This window comes from Gossypium hirsutum, chromosome A06 (genome assembly GCF_007990345.1).
Source record: "Gossypium hirsutum isolate 1008001.06 chromosome A06, Gossypium_hirsutum_v2.1, whole genome shotgun sequence".
NCBI classification, from domain to species: Eukaryota; Viridiplantae; Streptophyta; class Magnoliopsida; order Malvales; family Malvaceae; genus Gossypium; species Gossypium hirsutum.
Window position 1 is genome coordinate 7032815 of NC_053429.1, and position 21357 is coordinate 7054171.

Here is a 21357-nt window from a genome sequence, read left to right on the forward strand (position 1 = left end):
GATCATTCTTGTACTCAGTACCATTGTCTGATCGAAGTCGTTTGACTTTTCGACCAACCTGGGTCTCCACCATCTTCTTCCATTTCAGAAATACATCCAAAACTTCATTTTTCCTTTTCATTAGATACACCCATACTTTTCTTGAATAATCATCAACAAAAGTAACAAAATAGTGCATACCTCCCAAAGAAGCCACTTTAGTAGGTCCCCACACATCACTGTGAACGTAGTCCAGAATTTCTTTTGTATTGTGAATTGCTGAACCAAATTTTATCCTCGTCTGCTTGCCCAGAACACAATGTTCACAAAATTCCAATTTGTAAGAATTTCAATTTGCAAGAATTTGCACCTTTCAACAAGCCTTGCTTCGCCAAACTCTGCAAAGCTTTTTCACCAGCATGTCCCAATCGCATATGCTATAACCTGGTAGCCTCTGAATCTGCATCTTTCGTAAAAGCTGTTGATGTTGATCCAATAACTGTACTTCCATTTAAATAGTACAGATTATTCCTTCTTGTGCCTTTCATCACCGTCAATACCCCAGCTACTACCTTTAGTAATCCATCTCTCAAAGTGATTGTGAGCCCTTTAGATTCTAGGACCCCTAATGAGATAAGATTTTTCTTCAAGCTAGGTATGTAGCGAACATCTGTCAAGACTTGAATTGAGCCGTCGTGATTCTTCAATTGGATTGTACCTACTCCCATTGTCTTACAAGCGCTATCATTGTCCATAAAAACAACTCCACCTTCTAGTTCTTCAAGACTAGAAAACTAGTCCTTATTAGGACACATATGGTAAGTACATCCCGAATCCAAAATCCACTCATCTGTATGACATGCCATTGCCATGCCAACCAAGCTAAAGTCTGACTCCTCATCATGCTCCGCTACACATGCATCAGAAATAGCTTTACCCTTTTGTAACTTAGGACAATTCTTTTTCCAATGCCCTTTCTCACGACAAAAGTCACATTCATCTTTGGCAGGTCTCCCTTTGGACTTACTCCTTCTACCAGATTTGTTGCTGCGCGAACGACTTCTTACTGTTAAGACTTCTGTAGTTGTATCTCTGTGATCTTTTTTATCTTTCTTTCGAGTCTCAGATCTATACAACGCACTACAGACTGCATCAAATGTGATTGTATCCTTCCCATGAAGCAATGTGGTGGTAAGATGATCATATTCATCAGGAAGAGAATTCAACAACAGTAATGCCTTGTCTTCATCTTCAAATTTCTCATCCAAATTTAGCAAGTCTGCTAAAATTTTATTGAATGAGTTCACATGGTCATTCATCGACATACCGGGTGCATACGTGAATCGATAAAGTTTCTTTTTCATATAAAGCCTATTTTCAAGACTTTTTGTTAGAAACTTTTCTTCCAGTGTATCCCACAACTTCTTCGCTGATATCTCCCTCATGACAGAGTACTTCTGCTCTTTGGCCAAACATAGGCGAATTGTTCCACATGCCTGTCTATTGATCTTGGCCCACTCCTTGTCATCCATCTTGTCAGGTTTTTCTTCAAGGGCTATATCCAGCTCTTGCTGACATAAGACATCCAGGATCTCACATTGCCACATACCAAAATTATTGGTACCATCAAATTTCTCTACTTCAAATTTAGCATTGGTCACAGTAGTCTTTGACGATGACTTTTCCATTTTTTTCTCCTCAATCCCAACTACAGTACGTGAACAGTGCCGTGAACGATCGTATTCCCCAAGTATGAATCTAGCTCTGATACCAATTGTTGTGCGGAAGCGTGTAAAAGAGTAAAATTATTGTACTAAAAAATCACACTAAGTTCAATTCCCAGGAAAGAGAGGTGGATCACAAGGATCGCCTAAGTACCAGATCTTTCCTAGCCAGAATATCCCTCAATCGTAATTTAATAGCACAATAAATCACTACAATCACACACACAATTCATGCAGAATAATACAATAAAGAACACAAGAATTTAACGAGGTTCAGCAAATTTTGCCTACGTCCTCGGGCACTACCAAATATATTTCACTCCAAAATACAAGTGAGAATTTACAAAGAGAGAGAGAGAAAATAATGCCTTAAGTAGAGAATGGCAAGTTTCAGATACAGAATGAGAGATGGTTATGCCTATTTATAGTTGAGGTTCAGGAATCAACTTGCAAAGTCACTTTACAATTAGGGACCATATATTGCAAATATCTCAGATTTTATTATGCCAATATCTCGATACCCATATCTTTGACTTTCCAATATTTGATACCCATATCTTTGACTTTCTAATATTTGATACCCATATCTTTGACTTTCCATTATTTGATACCCATATCTTTGATTTTCCATAAATATGGATAATTCCCAATAATCATTGTTAGAATTGTGTGACCCAAATTCTAAGAGATTGCTTGCAAGTCAAGTTAAACAAAAATATAATTTCTTTCTAGAAGATTTAGTATTTATTAGTATAATATATTTAGCATTTATTAGTATAGTTTATTTGACTTACTAATTTAGCCTATAAATAGGCTCCTTTACAATCTTAGAATTAAGAGACACCCATTAGATTAGAACTCATAACACATTTAGAGAATTTTGTGTTTACGTTTGAGGGTTATTTGTTTTCGGGTTTTCGAGGTTTAGTTTTTATCTCCATCTTTTGTACTCTTCATTCTTTTGCCATTATAGTAAAATTATCTTTGCCCGTGGTTTTTTATCCTCTTTTGAGGGGTTTTTCCACGTTAAATTTGTGTGTTCATCTTCTCAATTTCTTCTACTATTTTTACTTGTTCGTTGCTTAATCGGGACGATCCTAACAAGTGGTATCAGAGCTAGTTTAACTTTCATAGATCAGCCCGGTCAGAGATGGCAGCAACAAGGTTTGAAATTGAGAACTTCGATGGTGAGACAAATTTCAATCTGTGGCAAGTTCGGATGATGGCAATTCTAGTTCAAAATGGCTTGAAAAATGTTGTTACAGGGAAAAAGCCTGAGAATCTAAATCAAACAGAATGGGAAGAGCTTGATGAAAAGGCCTTGTCTGCAATCCAGTTATGCCTCGCGAATACAGTATTGCAGGAGGTATTGATGGAGAAGACCTCATCGACTTGTGGAAAAGGTTAGAAACTCTTTATGCGACTAAGTCTCTGGCTAACCGTTTAGTGTTGAAACAACGTCTATTTACGTTTCGCATGAACGAAGGTGAGCTTCTTAAAGATCACATCAGTCAATTCATTACTCTTTTAAATGATTTAAAGAACGTTGAGGTTCATATTGACGATGAAGATCAAGCTATGCTATTATTGTGCTCTTTACCCTCTTCATACAAGTCTTTCAGGGAGACCCTGATTTATGGCAGAGACAAACTCTCGTTCGAAGATGTGAAGGGTCATTTGTTGAGTAGAGACAAACTCGACAATGAGTTTGATTTGAATAGCAAAGCAGATAGACAAGCTTCCGGTTTGGTAGCATCAAAGAAACGAGACAAAAGGTGTCGCTATTGCAAAAAGTTAGGTCACGTCAAAGCAGATTGTTATAAACTGCGAAATAAAAGAGCTGCTGAGAGTAACGAGGAAGATGTAGCTGGTGCTAATTTGGTCGATGAAGGCGGTGATGATTTCTTGTTAGTGTCAACGAGCGATAACTCCAAGCTTACGTCTGAGTGGGTCCTAGATTCAGGATGTTCTTTCCACATGTGTCCCAATAGAGAATGGTTCTCCACATACAGTTCAGTTGAAGGTGGAGTTGTGCACATGGGAAACGATTCATCTAGTAAAATAATCGGTATTGGTACTGTTAAAATCAGGATACACGATGGGACGATTAGGACACTCTCAGATGTCAGGTATGTACCTGATTTACGAAAGAATCTCATCTCCTTGAGTATTTTAGACTTGAAAGGATGCAGAATCAACGTCGAGTAGAGCGACATTAAAGTATCTCGTGGAGCTCTCATTTTGTTAAAAGGTAAAAGAACTGACAGTCTTTATATTCTAGAAGGTTCTACAGTGACCGGTGAAATCGGACGTCCCTCGTCCGTTACGGAGTCAAAGTCAACTCATTTGAAGCGGAGGCAACTTGGTCATAGGAGGGAAAAAGGTATGACCGTTTCGTTGAAGAGAGGTTCTCTTTTGGATGCAGGTTTTGAAAAGTTAGGGCACTGTATTCGTGAAAATAAGACCCGGGTTAGTTTTGATTTGGCAGTGCACAAGTCGAAGGCTAGAAGTCTTCCAGCTTCTAAGCATAGATTCGACTCAGTTAATTCCCTGCATAGTTCAAGATAGGCCCGTGGCGGGTTTTTGGCAAAGATGGCATTGAAAGAATTCGTGTTAAGGTGGAGATTGTTAGAATTATGTGACCCAAATTCTAAGAGATTGCTTACAAGTCAAGTGAAACAAAAAATATATTTTCTTTCTAGAAGATTTAGTATTTATTAGTATAATATATTTAGCATTTATTAGTATAGTTTATTTGACTTACTAATTTAGCCTATAAATAGGCTTCTTTACAATCTTAGAATTAAGAGAGACACCCATTAGATTAGAACTCATAACACATTCAGAGAATTTTGTGTTTACGTTTGAGGGTTCTTTGTTTTTCGGGTTTTCGGGGTTTAGTTTTTATCTCCATCTTTTGTACTCTTCATTCTTTTGCCATTATAGTAAAATTATCTTTGCCCGTGGTTTTTTATCCTCTTTTGAGGGGTTTTTCCACGTTAAATTTGTGTGTTCATCTTCTCAATTTCTTCTACTATTTTTACTTGTTCGTTGCTCTGATACCAAGAATCAACATCGAGTCGAGCGACATTAAAGTATCTCGTGGAGCTCTCGTTTTGTTAAAAGGTAAAAGAACCGGCGGTCTTTATATTCTGGAAGGTTCTACAGTGACAGGTCAAATCGGACGTCCCTCGTCCGTTATGGAGTCAAAGTCAACTCATTTGAAGCGGAGGCAACTTGGTCATAGGAGGGAAAAAGGTATGACCGTTTCGTTGAAGAGAGGTTCTCTTTTGGATGCAGGTTTTGAAAAGTTAGAGCACTGTATTCGTGAAAATCAGACCCGGGTTAGTTTTGATTTGGCAGTGCACAAGTCGAAGGCTAGAAGTCTTCCAGCTTCTAAGCATAGATTCGACTCAGTTAATTCCCTGCATAGTTCAAGATAGGCCCGTGGCGGGTTTTGGCAAAGATGGCATTGAAAGAATTTGTGTCAAGGTGGAGATTGTTAGAATTGTGTGACCCAAATTCTAAGAGATTGCTTGCAAGTCAAGTTAAACAAAAATATATTTTCTTTCTAGAAGATTTAGTATTTATTAGTATAATATATTTAGCATTTATTAGTATAGTTTATTTGACTTACTAATTTAGCCTATAAATAGGCTCCTTTACAATCTTAGAATTAAGAGACACCCATTAGATTAGAACTCATAACACATTCTGAGAATTTTGTGTTTACATTTGAGGGTTCTTTGTTTTTCGAGTTTTCGGGGTTTAGTTTTTATCTCTATCTTTTGTACTCTTCATTCTTTTGCCATTATAGTAAATTTATCTTTGCCCGTGGTTTTTTATCCTCTTTTGAGGGGTTTTTCCACGTTAAATTTGTGTGTTCATCTTCTCAATTTCTTCTACTATTTTTACTTGTTCGTTGCTTAATCGGGACGATCCTAACAAGTGGTATCAGAGCTAGTTTAACTTTCATAGATCAGCCCGGTCAGAGATGGCAGCAACAAGGTTTGAAATTGAGAACTTCGATGGTGAGACAAATTTCAATCTGTGGCAAGTTCGGATGATGGCAATTCTAGTTCAAAATGGCTTGAAAAAGGTTGTTACAGGGAAAAAGCCTGAGAATCTAAATCAAACAGAATGGGAAGAGCTTGATGAAAAGGCCTTGTCTGCAATCCAGTTGTGCCTCGCGAATACAGTATTGCAGGAGGTATTGATGGAGAAGACCTCATTCGCCTTGTGGAAAAGGTTAGAAACTCTTTATGCGACTAAGTCTCTGGCTAACCGTTTAGTGTTGAAACAACGTCTATTTACGTTTCGCATGAACGAATGTGAGCTTCTTAAAGATCACATCAGTCAATTCATTACTCTTTTAAATGATTTAAAGAACGTTGAGGTTCATATTGACGATGAAGATCAAGCTATGCTATTATTGTGTTCTTTACCCTCTTCATACAAGTCTTTCAGGGAGACCCTGATTTATGGCAGAGACAAACTCTCGTTCGAAGATGTGAAGGGTCATTTGTTGAGTAGAGACAAACTCGACAATGAGTTTGATTTGAATAGCAAAGCAGATAGACAAGCTTCCGTTTTGGTAGCATCAAAGAAACGAGACAAAAGGTGTCGCTATTGCAAAAAGTTAGGTCACGTCAAAGCAGATTGTTATAAACTGCGAAATAAAAGAGCTGCTGAGAGTAACGAGGAAGATGTAGCTGGTGCTAATTTGGTCGATGAAGGCGGTGATGATTTCTTGTTAGTGTCAACGAGCGATAATTCCAAGCTTACGTCTGAGTGGATCCTAGATTCAGGATGTTCTTTCCACATGTGTCCCAATAGAGAATGGTTCTCCACATACAGTTCAGTTGAAGGTGGAGTTGTGCACATAGGAAACGATTCATCTAGTAAAATAATCGATATTGGTACTGTTAAAATCAGGATACACGATGGGACGATTAGGACACTCTCAGATGTCAGGTATGTACCTGATTTACGAAAGAATCTCATCTCCTTGAGTATTTTAGACTTGAAAGGATGCAAAATCAACATCGAGTCGAGCGACATTAAAGTATCTCGTGGAGCTCTCGTTTTGTTAAAAGGTAAAAGAACCGGCAGTCTTTATATTCTGGAAGGTTCTACAGTGACCGGTCAAATTGGACGTCCCTCGTCCGTTACGGAGTCAAAGTCAACTCATTTGAAGCGGAGGCAACTTTGTCATAGGAGGGAAAAAGGTATGACCGTTTCGTTGAAGAGAGGTTCTCTTTTGGATGCAGGTTTTGAAAAGTTAGGGCACTGTATTCGTGAAAATCAGACCCGGGTTAGTTTTGATTTGGCAGTGCACAAGTCGAAGGCTAGAAGTCTTCCAGCTTCTAAGTATAGATTCGACTCAGTTAATTCCCTGCATAGTTCAAGATAGGCCCGTGGCGGGTTTTGGCAAAGATGGCATTGAAAGAATTTGTGTCAAGGTGGAGATTGTTAGAATTGTGTGACCCAAATTCTAAGAGATTGCTTACAAGTAAAGTTAAACAAAAATATATTTTCTTTCTAGAAGATTTAGTATTTATTAGTATAATATATTTAGCATTTATTAGTATAGTTTATTTGACTTACTAATTTAGCCTATAAATAGGCTCCTTTACAATCTTAGAAAAAGAGACACCCATTAGATTAGAACTCATAACACATTCAGAGAATTTTGTGTTTACGTTTGAGGGTTCTTTGTTTTTCGGGTTTTTGGGGTTTAGTTTTTATCTCCATCTTTTGTACTCTTCATTCTTTTGCCATTATAGTAAAATTATCTTTGCCCGTGGTTTTTTATCCTCTTTTGAGGGGTTTTTCCACGTTAAATTTGTGTGTTCATCTTCTCAATTTCTTCTACTATTTTTACTTGTTCGTTGCTAATTCGGGACGATCCTAACAACTTTTGACTCCAATTATATAAACTATGAATATATTAACCAATTATATTTAATCATTAATGCATATATATAAATTATTAATATATTACCTATGATATGATATAATATAGCATTCTATATAATATAGTATGAAGAGTATAGGGAGTTAGAGCATATTTCAACCATAATAATAAATAATAATATATAATAATTAATATATTATGTACTACTATTATAGTATGTGATATATTATTGCATAATGTAATAATATATTTCAAAACTATTAATACATACATATATATATATGTGTGTGTGTATATAACTAAGAGTTAGACCTACCAATCGATTTGTTTGAATTGGCTCAATTTGATTGTTTAATTTGGTTTTAATGTTAACAATTAGTCAATTAACAGTCACACCAACATGTCCATTAAAAATAGATCAATTTGACAAAAAAAATAATAACGTTAAGGATTAAAGTGCTAAAAAAAAGATAAAGGGCAAAAGTGAACAAATGTCAAACTTTAGGGGCTATTTTTAGTATTATGTCTATAATAATATAGTAGTAATTTTTACTAAAACTTTAATACATATATATATAGCTATGATATATTATATATTATAATAAAAGATATAGTATTACATAATATTATAATATATAAACTATTAATATGTTATATATAATATAGCATTATTCAATATAGTAGTAGGGCTAACTTTCAAATGTACAAAGAACTTAGGGACTTAGAGCATATTTTAACCAAGATAATAATAAACAATAATATATAATGATAATTAATATATTATGTATTACTATTGCAGTACGCGATATATTATTACATAATGTAATATTATATTTTGAAACTATTAGTACTTATATATAACAATTCATTAATCCGAAGTAAAAATCGAATTTACCAAACGATTTACGTGAATTGGATCAATTAATAGATTATATATTATTACATAATATAATAATATATTATATAGGGAGGGATCCGCTTATACAAATAGTTTTACACCCTTTTGTATCTCTTTGAACAATTAATATTTTAACAATTCAATCGTTGAATTTAACAATGTAGTTATACTTGCTATGCATGTAAATTTTCAAGCTGATCTGATATTTCTATCATATAGATCTAAAATACTACACACACATATATATATATTAATATTTATTGAACGACTAGAATTTTTTTAAATAAAACAAATTGTTAGAAAATTTTAATTTACATTAAAATTTTCATGTATGATCTATATAAATGAAATATAAAATGTGAATGTTAGATCGATAAAATATTAATCGAGAATGTAAAATTATTTTAATTTTACATCGATTTAAGTGGATCCCTCTCTATAGTATATAAGTATTCCTAAAACTACTAATACATATATAATATGATAGGAGAGCTAACTTTTGTATATCATTTCCATTAAGGATTTAATGGAGGGTGATAAAAACAGAATCAATTGAAAAACATTTATTATGAAATTAAAAGTTTTGTAGTTTGAATATCAAAATAAAAATATGCTAATAGTTAAGGGACTAATAATAAAATTTACCCTTATTAAAAATAGCGCGTGGTCGTGGCTTTGACATTGCAGTTCAATCCTAAAATTTCTTAGCTGGAACATTATTATTGGTCGATCACAGCAACTCTTATATGACCTTTCTCTTAATTGTCCCATACACCAAACTCACTCCCAGTTATCGGCGCGTGTTTTCCACCGTTTGACTCTGACAACTACGAGTCTACGACTAGCTATCAAACCCAGCAAACATATTGAACTTAAAAATAAAGAAAGAAACAGAGAAAGGAAGCGAAAAGAGTCCTTTTTTTGTGGGTTTTGTTCGCCTTTAACAATGAACGAAGGCATGGTTTTTGGCGGTCGTGCGGCGTGTTTTCTGCCTATAATCTTGGTACTATGTTTAACGAGGAACAGTAATATATTACCGGTTGCTGAAGCTATATGGTTAACGATTCCAAGTTCAGGAACCAAGTGTGTTTCCGAGGAGATCCAGAGCAACGTTGTCGTTTTAGGTGATTATTATGTGATCGATGAAAACAACCCTGATCATATCCCCACCATCTCTGCCCGGGTAATTCTTTTACCTTTTCAACCAAATTCTCCATCTGGGTTTATCTGAGTTCTTCAATTTTCTTTTTACAATTTCAATACTTGTAGTTTAATGGGTTTGCAACTTTTGACGTTCTTCATCTGAAATTTTTGTTGTTGAAGCTTTTACTGGTTTAGTTGATCAGTGATTATGTTGCTACTTTTTATGTTTTGTTGATACAAGGTTTGAGTTTGGTGATCTGAAGGGGTTCACACTGTGTGTCGAGAGTTTATTGGGAAGATGATTTGGAGAGTTTGGTCAGTGTGGCCGGATTTGGGTAGAGTATCGGCCTTGTATTCAGCACCTGCCTCTTCCTGGAGATGGAGGAGAGAGCTTATATAGAGGAACTTGACCTGGCCTCCTTACAGGTGTCCTACAATAGAGGGTCATTTGAGTGCTATTAGTAGAGCATTGGAGTGCTCTACTAGGGTGTGATTGTGTGGAGTTGTAGAGCCAGCAGTAGAGTCTTGAGCGATTCTATGAAATGTGATTGGGGGAGCTTTTGAGTGGACTCTAATGCGACTTGGTGGTGGCACCCGTGAATGGCGTGTGCGGGTTTGGCGAGCCTCTCTGGGCGAGGGGTTAGGTATAACAATGTTCGATTTTAATGTCATATATCTTGGCTTAGCCTTACTATGGGTATGATTTTGTATCCTTTTGCCAGTGTCAAGGATGTCTAGAATCTGTATTTATGGGGCAAGTCATATCCAAGAGTAAACCTTTGCTTAATCTTCCTTTTTTAATATGAATGGGAGTTCTTTTTGGCTAAGGTCAGAAATTACCCTTTGATACTTTAGGATCCTTCAATGGATCCGTATGAATATTGACAGAATAAGTTCTTTTCTTCAGTTTAAATTATAAGTATATGTTTTTAATCCTATATGCTGTTAGCTGAGCCATGAACATGGGGATAAGATATGTGCCTTCAGGTCCTAGGCCACCCCTCAAGGGAAGTCTTAGGTGCTTCTTTTTGTTTCTTAATCTGCAGAAGAACTATCCTTTCTGTTTGATGGAAAAGTCTTGAGGGTGGAAAAAAAAAATTTGTTTGGTTACCTTGGTATGGTTGAAGAATCCCTTTAACTTCGAGGAATAGTAAAAGTAAAATTAATTGGTCATTGAAGCTTCTTTTGCATTTGATACTCTTTGTGTTCGAGTTGACAACTATGACAACTATCTGTAGCTCAGCCGAAACCAAACTAGATGAGGTCATCTACATGGAATTTTCTTCCTACTATCCTCAAATGATTGATATTAATGAGTTTGAAATGAACTACAAGCAGTAAGATATCTTTCAATAAGTTCAGATTCAGGTGCTTTAAGAAAAACGAAGGGTTGGAGCGATATTGAGATCATTGATTTTAATTTTTATGTGTTTTGGAATTTATCAGGGAAACTCATTCCAACTATTAATAGTTTTAACATGGTGATGCACATATCGAATAAGTAATTTACTTTCAAACTTACAACACCTTATATCTTGTTCTTTAGGTAACATCCCCTTTTGGGAACAATCTTCACCACAATGAAAATGCAACTCATGGTCAGTTTGCATTTACAACCAGTGAGTCAGGCAATTATCTAGCTTGTTTCTGGAAGGATGGCAGTTTCCAAAAGGATTCCGAACTAACTTTGGGAGTTGACTGGAAAACTGGAATTGCTGCCAAGGATTGGGAATCGGTTGCAAAGAAAGAGAAAATAGAGGTGAGATCCTTGATGTCCTTTCAGTTGAAGTTTCACATGGGACTTAAATCTCCATAGCGTTCCAAATTTCTTATGCATTATTATATTGCTTTCTATAGGGTGTTGAACTTGTTCTTAGGAGACTTCAAGGAATAGTGGAAACCATTCGCGGTAACCTAATCTATCTCAGAGACAGGTACTCTTCTTATCACACCTAAACTGTAGTTCAAGGTGCGAACATTATAGTGAAAACCCAAATCACAGTTTATTGAAATTGCTTGAAATAAAAACCTTAAGAAACTCAATGCTTAAAGGATCTGTTCATAGGTTCACAGGGTTTATACATCTTTAAAGTATGAACATATTCAAAATAAGAAAATGTTAAAATAACATTTGCCTTTCTTTCCTGGATATCTTACAGAGAAGCAGATATGAGAGAAGTAAGTGAAGCAACAAATGCTAGAGTGGCATGGTTCAGTATCATGTCTCTTGGTGTCTGCATCGCGGTTTCGGTTTTGCAGATATGGTATTTGAAACGTTACTTTGTAAAGAAGAAGCTCATCTAGATTATATACACAAGTAGTTTGTGAAACAAAGTTAAAAATGTCTTTGAAGAACTAGAAAAAGGAAAGATAGAAGAATTCACTTAATTCTTGTTGTACCATTGACTTCCTTTCATTTCCTGCTGATTTGGGAATGAAGATTGGCGATGGTTTATAAATCTAATTTACGGCACTTCCATTATGAATGTTGATGAGTGACAAGTGAAAAGAACAAATTACTGGATGGTTTCAATTATCTCTAATCTTATCTATCCATTAGATGAGGGATATTACCAGCAGTCCTGAGTGGGAGAAGGCATACCAATATGAGATACCTATTTTAGCTAAAGAACTCTCTGATGGCACCGAGATTAGCCCCTTTTATTTTTTTTTCTCTCTAGTTTGGCTGCATTAGTGCCTGGAAACTTGTATTATGGATGATTTTCTCTTTTTACTAGTTGGTTTGCTTAGCAATTTTACCAAAAATCTCTTATATTGATTACCCCTTCTGGACCACACACCTCTTTAACATCCAACACATCTTTGATAACCTTAATCTTAGCTTTAGGAGGTTGCTGCACTTGGTCTGAAATTTCAGCTACATTGCCATCAAAACCCTCAAAAGAATACAATTCAAGAATATTAAAAATTAGGTTGATATTCAAATCAGAAGACAACTTGATCACATTAGTATTGGAGCTTATTTTGTTCAGCACGTTACAAGCCCCAACTTTTTTTTGACTTCAACTTGTGATAAGTGTCATTCAACATCCTCTCTCGTCTCAAATGTATGGTAACTAAGTCTCCCTCTTCAAACTCCTTAACCCGATGATGTAGCTTAGCAGCATTAGCATAATTCTCATTGCTTGCTTTCAGGGCAGCCATCAGCCCTTGATGAACTTCTCTTAAATGATCGGCAAAGCTTCTCCATCATCACTCACCCTAGTTCCAAGTGGGAAAAGAACCAAGTCAAGCACATGTTGAAGTTTGAGTATGTAGGCCGCTTTAGAAGGTATCTTCTTAATTGTTCTATTTACGGAGTTGTCTGCGAACTCAACTCGTCATATGATTTCCGACAACACCTATGCATATTTTTCGAACTTCAATTAACAACCTTTGTTTGCCCATCTGTTTGTAGATGACAAGTGTTAGAATTATTGATGAACCTCTTATAAAATGAAGTCAACCCATGAATGCTTCGAACATCTTTAAAATTTTATGGTCCATACCATTCTCCGATGGACATACCTTCTTCAAATATGGTTTTATGCCCTTAGCAAAGAAAAAAAAAACCCCAAAATATGACTTCGTCACACAAAAAAGTGCACTTCTTTAAATTCATATAAAGCTCTATTTTGAACACCTGCAAAACTTGTTGCAAGTGAGATAGGTATTCTTCCTTGCTTTTACTATAAATCATGATGTCATCGAAATAAAAAACAACAAAAGGAATTCAAAATTTTCTTAAATACCTCATTCATGACCCACATAAATGTGTTCGGTGCGTTTGAAAGGCCAAAGGGCATCACTAACCAATCATAAAGATCAACAGGAGTCGTGAATGTCGTCTTCCATTCATCTCAACCTCTCAATCTGATTTGGTGGTACCAGCTCTTCAAATCAATCTTTGAGAACACCTTAGAACCAGTCGTAACATTAGTTTCACGAGCCTTATATTTCACCAAGAAATTAAACTCATTAAGATAGGAACTCTAGCTAGCATGATGGTTATTAGCCTTTTCTTTCAAACTAAAAAATTCCAATGCTTGATGTTTTAAGGCTAAGAAACTAATAATGGTAAGCATGGGGAAATAGAAAGTTCACTAGAAAAATTTCAAAAAAAAAAAAAGTGGAAAATATCTCTACATTGCAAATCTGCAGTGGGCTCGAACATTACAGGTATATCTACAACAACTTCCTCTTTCATTCTTCTTATCAAAATGTTGAGTCGTGTAGAGATGGTGGAACTAAGGGCGGGGTCTTTGCTACAATCGTGACGAGCCCTACTCGTTTGGGCACCAGTGTAAGAAGTTATTTTGGTTGGAAGTAGAAGATCATGATGACTGTGTGTCAAATCAAAGCGAGGATAGGGAACCTGTAATCTCCTTACATGCGATAACGAGTCAGCAAGGTGCTCGGACTATGTAATTACGTATTGTAATGCAGGGACACCTACTATTAAGATTAGTAGATTTGGGAAGCACTCATAATTTCATTAGTATTACAGCAGCCCAACCCCTAGGATTGTCAATCCAAACTCCAATTGGGTTGAGTGTAGCAGTTGGCAATAGAGAAAAGGATGTCAGTAAAGGAATATATCAAGAGGTACCATTTAAAGTCGATAATAATACTTTTGTTACTAACTTTATTGTGTTATTCCTTTGGATGGCTTTGATGTTGCAAAGGAATTAATGGCTTCAAACATTAGGATCGATTGCATGAGATTTTATATATCTCACTATAAGCTTTTCATTGGGGGAAACAACTATCACCCTGCAAGGTATCAAAAGTCTAATGGGGTTCGAATTCACTTAATAGAAGCATCGAAATTGCACCATGAGTTGGATACATTATTAAACAAATTTAGTGATTTGTTTCAAGAGCCATCAGGGCTAACTCCTCTTCGAAATTGTGATCATTGAATCTATTTGCGACCAGGGTCCCAATTTGTGGCGGTCTGACCTTACAGCTATCCACATCTGCAAAAGACGAAATAGAGAAGCATTGTGAACATGACATTGCATAGCGCTCCAACAAGGAATTATTCGACCTCGCATATCACTCTTTTCCTCACCCCCATGTTGCTAGTTTGCAAGCATGATGGTACATGGCGCTTTTGTGTTGACTATAGAGAGCTACATGGGGCCAAAAACTTCATTAAATTAGACCTACAATTTGAATACCATCAAGTTTGCTTGGATATAACTAGCATTGAGAAGACGGCCTTTTGAACTTATCATGGCTACTTTGAATTTCTAGTGATGCCCTTTGGGTTGATCAATGCACCGCCAACCTTTCAGGCCTTTATGAATGAGGTACTCCATGAACTCTTGCGCCAATTTGTTCTTCTCTTCTTCAATAATATTTTAATTTATAAGAAATGGGATGGGCATTTGAACCATATCAGAATAGTATTTGAATTATTGTGCCTCACCGTCTTTGTTTGAAGAAATCAAAATGCTCCTTTGGGGAATCCCAAGTAGCATATATTGGCCATGCTGTGTTTGCAGCAAGAGTATTAGTTGACACAAGCAAGATTCAAGCCATTTTAGATTGGCTTCAGTTGCAATCCATAACAACTCTTAAGGGGATTCTTGGGGTTGGTGGGATACTACCGCAAATTTATTCGTATGGACAAATTGTAGCCCCTTTGGTTCATGCTCAAAAGAAGTTCCTCCCTATTGACCAATGAGGCATTGGCTTCTTTCAATGCTTCAAGAATATTGGGCTTTGGGTTTTTCTATTTGATAAAAGACCCATTGAATGTGGATTTTTTGTTGGGTTATTTTAAGCAAGGTAGACATATCATTTATGAATAAAGGTATGCATTCTTGAAACAGTTGCTTTAACTCATTCAGGTCACTGGTTGGCTCAGTGGTAAATACTAACTTTCAAAGTTTGAAGATATTTTGAGTAATATAAAATAAAAGTAATACCAACAGATATATATATTTGCAAAATACTACTAGACATAGGATATTTAAACTAGATCATCCTTCTTGAACTATCTTGCACTATCTTTACAGGTATGGACTTATAATGTGACCAATGCTGAAAAAAAGGCATTTCACACCATTATCAATTTTCTCTCAGGAAATACTGCCAATATTATCTCCTCAACTTAGAGTGGAGTTTGTCCAAAAGAAGATAGCGGCTACCTTTAAACAGCAAGAGGTCTCTGTAACTTTTTTTTTGTTTGTTTGTTATAATGATGGATGCCAAAGTTTATGTACATCTGCACGACGACCATTTTGATATACATCATGTCATTTTACTAACTTTGACTTGGTCCAATCTAGTTTGTCATTACTCACATTGTGTTACTCTTTTCATTTATTTTATACTAATAATTCCATGCAAACAAAAGTAGCCACTTTAACATCTGGAAAGTGATCAAATTGAAAGCAAAAAAATATTGCATCAATCATGGTTCTTTAATGTCGTACTCATTCTATTTTTTTTACAACTTTTGACTAACCCATTGTTTGCAAAGGCCCCATGCTGTTGAACTCCTTGCTTTTTCTGTGGTGCATGATTCCAGTTTGTCCTTATTTCATATATCTTGGTCTAGTGGGGTACCAGTAAGGGCTGATTTCCATTCACCAAAGGGAAAAAAGAAAACGAAAAGGATTGTACAATAGACGAAGAGTTCTAGCCACCGAAGCTTTCGTCGGTGATTGAATGATTGGTATTGTCATTATACACGACTTTACTAAATGCCACCTCTTAAAGATGATTGTTTAAACCAATCGAGCTAAGACTCGGTTTCGATTTTGCAAATTGGTTTCATTTGTCTTCTTTTCCTTTTTTCTTGTGCCTTATTTTATTGTTTAAAGAAAGTAACTTAAAATGAATTAATATTACTTGAAAGTAGGATACCATTCATGCAAGTGACTTTGATTGAGAACCTACTTGACTGATTCCATTGCCCCACTTTGAATCCTTTTGTATCAATAGGACCTTCCAAGTTGAAAAGTTTCTATTATAATGCCAATACTGTGTCCTTTCTTCACAATCATTCTAGCCATATATTTAAATTGGGGCTCGAAGCTTCTTCACAGGTGGCCTTACGTTCGTTCCATAAACCAGGCAGTCATGACCTATCATCTACATCTTCAGGGGACCATATATAATGTCTTAAAAACAAATACTATACATGAAAATAAATGAATACGACATCGATATGCAGAGTACCGGATTTAATAATATGTCGTGCACGGTATCATCTCTCATTTAATTCTAAAAGAAGCCAACAAATAGAGGTTTTCTTCCCTCACTTGTGTTTCTACTAACAGGACAAAGTTCTTCTCTGCTTTATATCACTTTTTTCATATTTCTATAAGCAATTCTAAAAGCCTTTTGGGTCATTCATTTGTTACAAATTTTTTAAGGTTAAATTTTTTTTGTAAATATAATTAATATCTTACCTTTTTGCACTATGATAAATTTATTATGAAAGGTCAATTCTATACCCCTATTGTTTAACATTTATTTTCATCTTTTTAAAGATTCATTTGTTTTTTATTATAAAAGAAATGCAACCATGCATGGGTTTTTAAGTTAAAATAACCAATTATTTTACATTAACACCAATGTGTTAACCTGTTCACCACCGCCTTTAATCATGCACTCCAAACTGTGTAGTCCAACCTACTTTTTCATGCAAGTTTTTTCCTTTTGAAATAGGAAAAATGTCATCCTTTTGGAAACTAAGGAATAATATCATTTTTGTTATATTTTAATGCAATTGTAAAAAGGGGTTATTGATGATTTGTGATTTGCAGGTGTAGTGTTCCTTCCACTCGGTAAAGTCCAGGCTCACCAATTGAAGAGAGCATAGTTTGCTTGTTTATCAAGCATGAAATGACATTTTTCAATCCCATTTTGAGACTCTATTTTTCTTATGAATGATCCGCATTTCCAAACATATTATATTGGGAGTGGATATTCATGTTTATCTTTTGTTTCTTGGCATCAACAAATTGCTTGAATTATATTGGCTTAATCATCAAATTCCCACATTTTATCCAAGAAGATCCTTCAGAATCCTGGAATCTAAAAGCCACTAAAAGGATTCATAGGTTAGGCTTTGGATGTGATGTCAGGTTACTGAAAGTAGACAGACAAGGTTACAAGAGCTGATGAGAAAAAAACATTAGTGAAAGGGAAGCAAGAAAACAAGAAAATCTCATGCCAAAAATACAGATTGTCTCTTATACGACATGTTGTAAAGGTTGATAGAATAGCATTTATAAAGTAAAAGGAAAGTAGTTCTGCTATCTTTTTTGACTGTTTTTTCATGTTTTGCAAAGTTTTGGTCCCAAGACTCTTAATAAGTTGATCATGGACTTAAGTTGATTTTTCATTAAGTTCCAGGGCATCTATTTGTGAACCAGATTGCTTCAAATACAAGCATGTTTTTTCCGTGACTACACGAAACTGCATCAATGGATTGTTCTCAACAAAAGTAAGACATGACCGGATCGAACACGGATGGCTTTGGTAGCTCTAGAAAACGAAATTTCGATTGGTATGGACCTTCGGGAAAAAAACTCTGAATTTTCATTTCATAGCATTAATGTCTTTAGAAGAAAAATAAGATTGGTTAACATCAGTTTTAGATATGACAGACATCTCTAGAAAACAAGCTTTGTACTTGGGATAAGTATATGAAGCAAAAGCAACAAAGGGTTGTCAAATTTTTCATCTAAAATTCACTCTCTTTTAGTCTTTCCTAAAAATGGTGGAATAAATCAACTTTAAAAAGGAGAAAAAAAAGGGGATATAAACCCCTACAAGTAAAGATGAACTTCGTGAACTATTTGATTGGTTACCTTTGTACTTAATAACAAAATCCTATCCTAGGGGTTTTGTTTCAAATCCAGAACTGAATGTTTATGATCCTGTAATTAATGGCTAAAATCATATTAAGTCATAATCATTTGTTATTGTTAGTGACGAGGCCAAATAAGGTCTCAGAGGTTCATAATTGAGATATTTGATTATATGATTCAGTGGTTGAGGCAAAGTGATTTTGAATTCAAAGTCCATATCATGCTTGCTGAATGAGAAGCAACCATTAATGGCATTATTAAGAGCTAACCATAGTTTCTTTTATCTTTTTCTTTACAATTAACCATTTGTATAGGAGAAAGAGTATGAAATTAGCCCTCTTCACCAGATGTGACAGGTCCTAATGTCTGGGGTTCATCTTTTCTATCTTTTCCTTGAATAATTTAATTTGTAAGTGCCATATCTTTCTTATTTTGGTCAAAATATTTGTTGGAGACATTTCCAGAATATTATTATATATCCACAGGAAATGCATCAGCCTTGTCATTTTTTTCTTTGTTTTTTTGGGGGGTGGAAAAAAAGATGATAATAAAGAGGCTTTTGAAATGATAATGATTTGTGAAATTTGTATGAGATAAAATCATGTTCATGGACCTGGCTTTAGGTGAAAACTATCTAATAAGGGATCAGAACCACCATGAATTCCACTTAAGAAAAACAAGCTTTGAAGCACTTAGCTTCTATGGCCTGATCTCATCATGCACTTTTATCAATTATATTTCCCATGCATAGTCTACTTCTTTTTAATAACCTTCTAAAGGAAGTAAGTGAAAGAGATTATTTATCATTTGTGTAAGTTTATTGTCTCTGTTGTTTTGCATAAACATTGTAATCATGGAAGTTTTACTGTCATGGGAGCTTGAGATAGTGCTTAATATTATACTCTGATTCATAGGTTTCGGATTCGGGTTGCATTTGTTGTTCATTATATCTGCAATTATGGATACTGTTTGATGTGTCATTGAAGTCATTTTTGGGTAAATTTATACGCTCATGATTTGTTCCTAAATATAATGACTACTAATTTCAGTTCTTATAACTGGATAGATATTTTTAAATGGATGGAAAAGTTAAAGTGATTATTTTAAAGTACTCTATCTGCAAAATAATGCAATTTAATTACTATTTTCATAGTGCTTGTTGGTTGATATGTATACTTGCATACATACACATCCATTATATATATAAATATATATTTAATATGAGGTAAAGTTTGAAATTACCAATGAAGACATATCAGAAGAAGAGCTTGAGCCTGCAGTAGAAATTGTCTGTGTTAGAAAAATTAGAAACTTGACAAACCAACAATAACTTCCAAACTCTCTAACATGATTCTAATTTTTCAGTAAAAAATCTCTAGCTTGCTAATTTCGTATCTTAAAGAGTAATTGTATTAATTAACTCAGTTAAACTCCAGATTCAACCAATCAATCCTCGACAATTGAATTCACTTTGGGTTTTTTCTTATACAAATCCATACAAAAAACCAAACTTCAAACAAAATAATGGAATTCATTAGTCCCAATCAACTTCAGCAATCACTTTTTCCTGATGAACCCATTTATGGTGGCATAGTTTCCATGTGAATTATATAATCAAACCTCACAACAAATATATTCGAAATTAAAATAATTAAGATGGAAAGCTTGGTCCATTAGCATACCTAATCCCCCAATCACTAAAGCCACTTTAAAGAAACATCCAATGAACTTAGTGATTCATAATTCATCAATTAGCCATGAGTTTCTTTCTTCTTTGTCTTATGGAACATGAAAATGGAGTTTATTATTATTATTATTATTATTATTAAAAAACCACATTTCTAGGAGCTCTCTTAGCACACCTTGCTTTGGGAATTTCTATTTTTTTTTTCCTTTTTATATGAAAAAATTTATAAAGGCAGCCATTATTAAGCTATGTGAATAAACTTTCAGCATGGGTACAACTTTTTGAAGTATATTGTTATTTTTCAATACCAATTACTTCATTAGCTTATAGTTTCTTCTTTCATTTTGCTATACATAAAACATGATCTTAAAAAAGTAAAAAACTTCCTTCACCTAATAAAAAGAGTATTAACTCTGTTTATAAAGCTTTTCAATTAGTGTCTTCTAATCTACAACTTGTTTGTGAAAACTATTGGATATTTGATGAAAGATGTAGTGAGACAGAAAGGAATAAAATAAAATAGAGAAGTAAATGAATTATGAATTTCTGTTTTTCATTTCAACATATTTGTTTACATGAACAACTATGCTTAAACAAGATGAAAATAATAATAAATAATTACAACTTGGCAAGTCTTGGAACTTGTACAGTACAACTTGCCTCTCTATTGGCTGATTTTAATCTAATCAATAACCAAAACATCTTATAAAAAATTATCATCATTTCAATGCAAGTTGGCAACTTGCAAAGGAAGGGCTCGCATGTATAAGCTCGCCTAACAGAGGTAGCACGTTTTTTTGACTTCGTAGCTTTAGTGAGCTTACACACTTGATGAGCTCGTATCTTCGAATGAGCTCGTATTGTGCGATCTGTGTTCGCCATTGCATGTATGATCACTTCGCAACACCCCTCCTTGGCCTTTATGCTGCGAACCCCAATATCATATCACAGTTTCTCAAACTTCATCTTACCAAGAGGTTTTGTTAGAATGTTTGCTAACTAATCTTGTGAATTGCAGTGAACCAAAGTTACTTCCTTAGCTTGTTCCACTTCTCTCACAAAATGATATTTGATTTGAAGTGTTTTGTTCTTCCATGGAACATTGGCTTTTTTTTTTGCAATTGCAATAGTAAACTAATTATCGCACTTCATCTCTGTTGCCTCCTCTTGATTTA

The 21357-nt window shown here is 34.9% G+C and overlaps 1 protein-coding gene across 1 annotated transcript; it reads left to right on the forward strand.

Annotated features, from left to right (window-relative positions):
• The first annotated feature begins 9277 nt into the window (after positions 1-9277).
• On the forward strand, positions 9278-12143 carry LOC107962500 (transmembrane emp24 domain-containing protein p24delta5). Its single transcript, XM_041115000.1, has 4 exons — positions 9278-9701; positions 11208-11420; positions 11519-11595; positions 11821-12143. The coding sequence occupies exons 1-4, from the start codon at positions 9465-9467 to the stop codon at positions 11963-11965; spliced, it is 672 nt and encodes a 223-aa protein (XP_040970934.1). The 5' UTR covers positions 9278-9464; the 3' UTR covers positions 11966-12143.
• The last annotated feature ends 9214 nt before the right edge of the window (positions 12144-21357 follow it).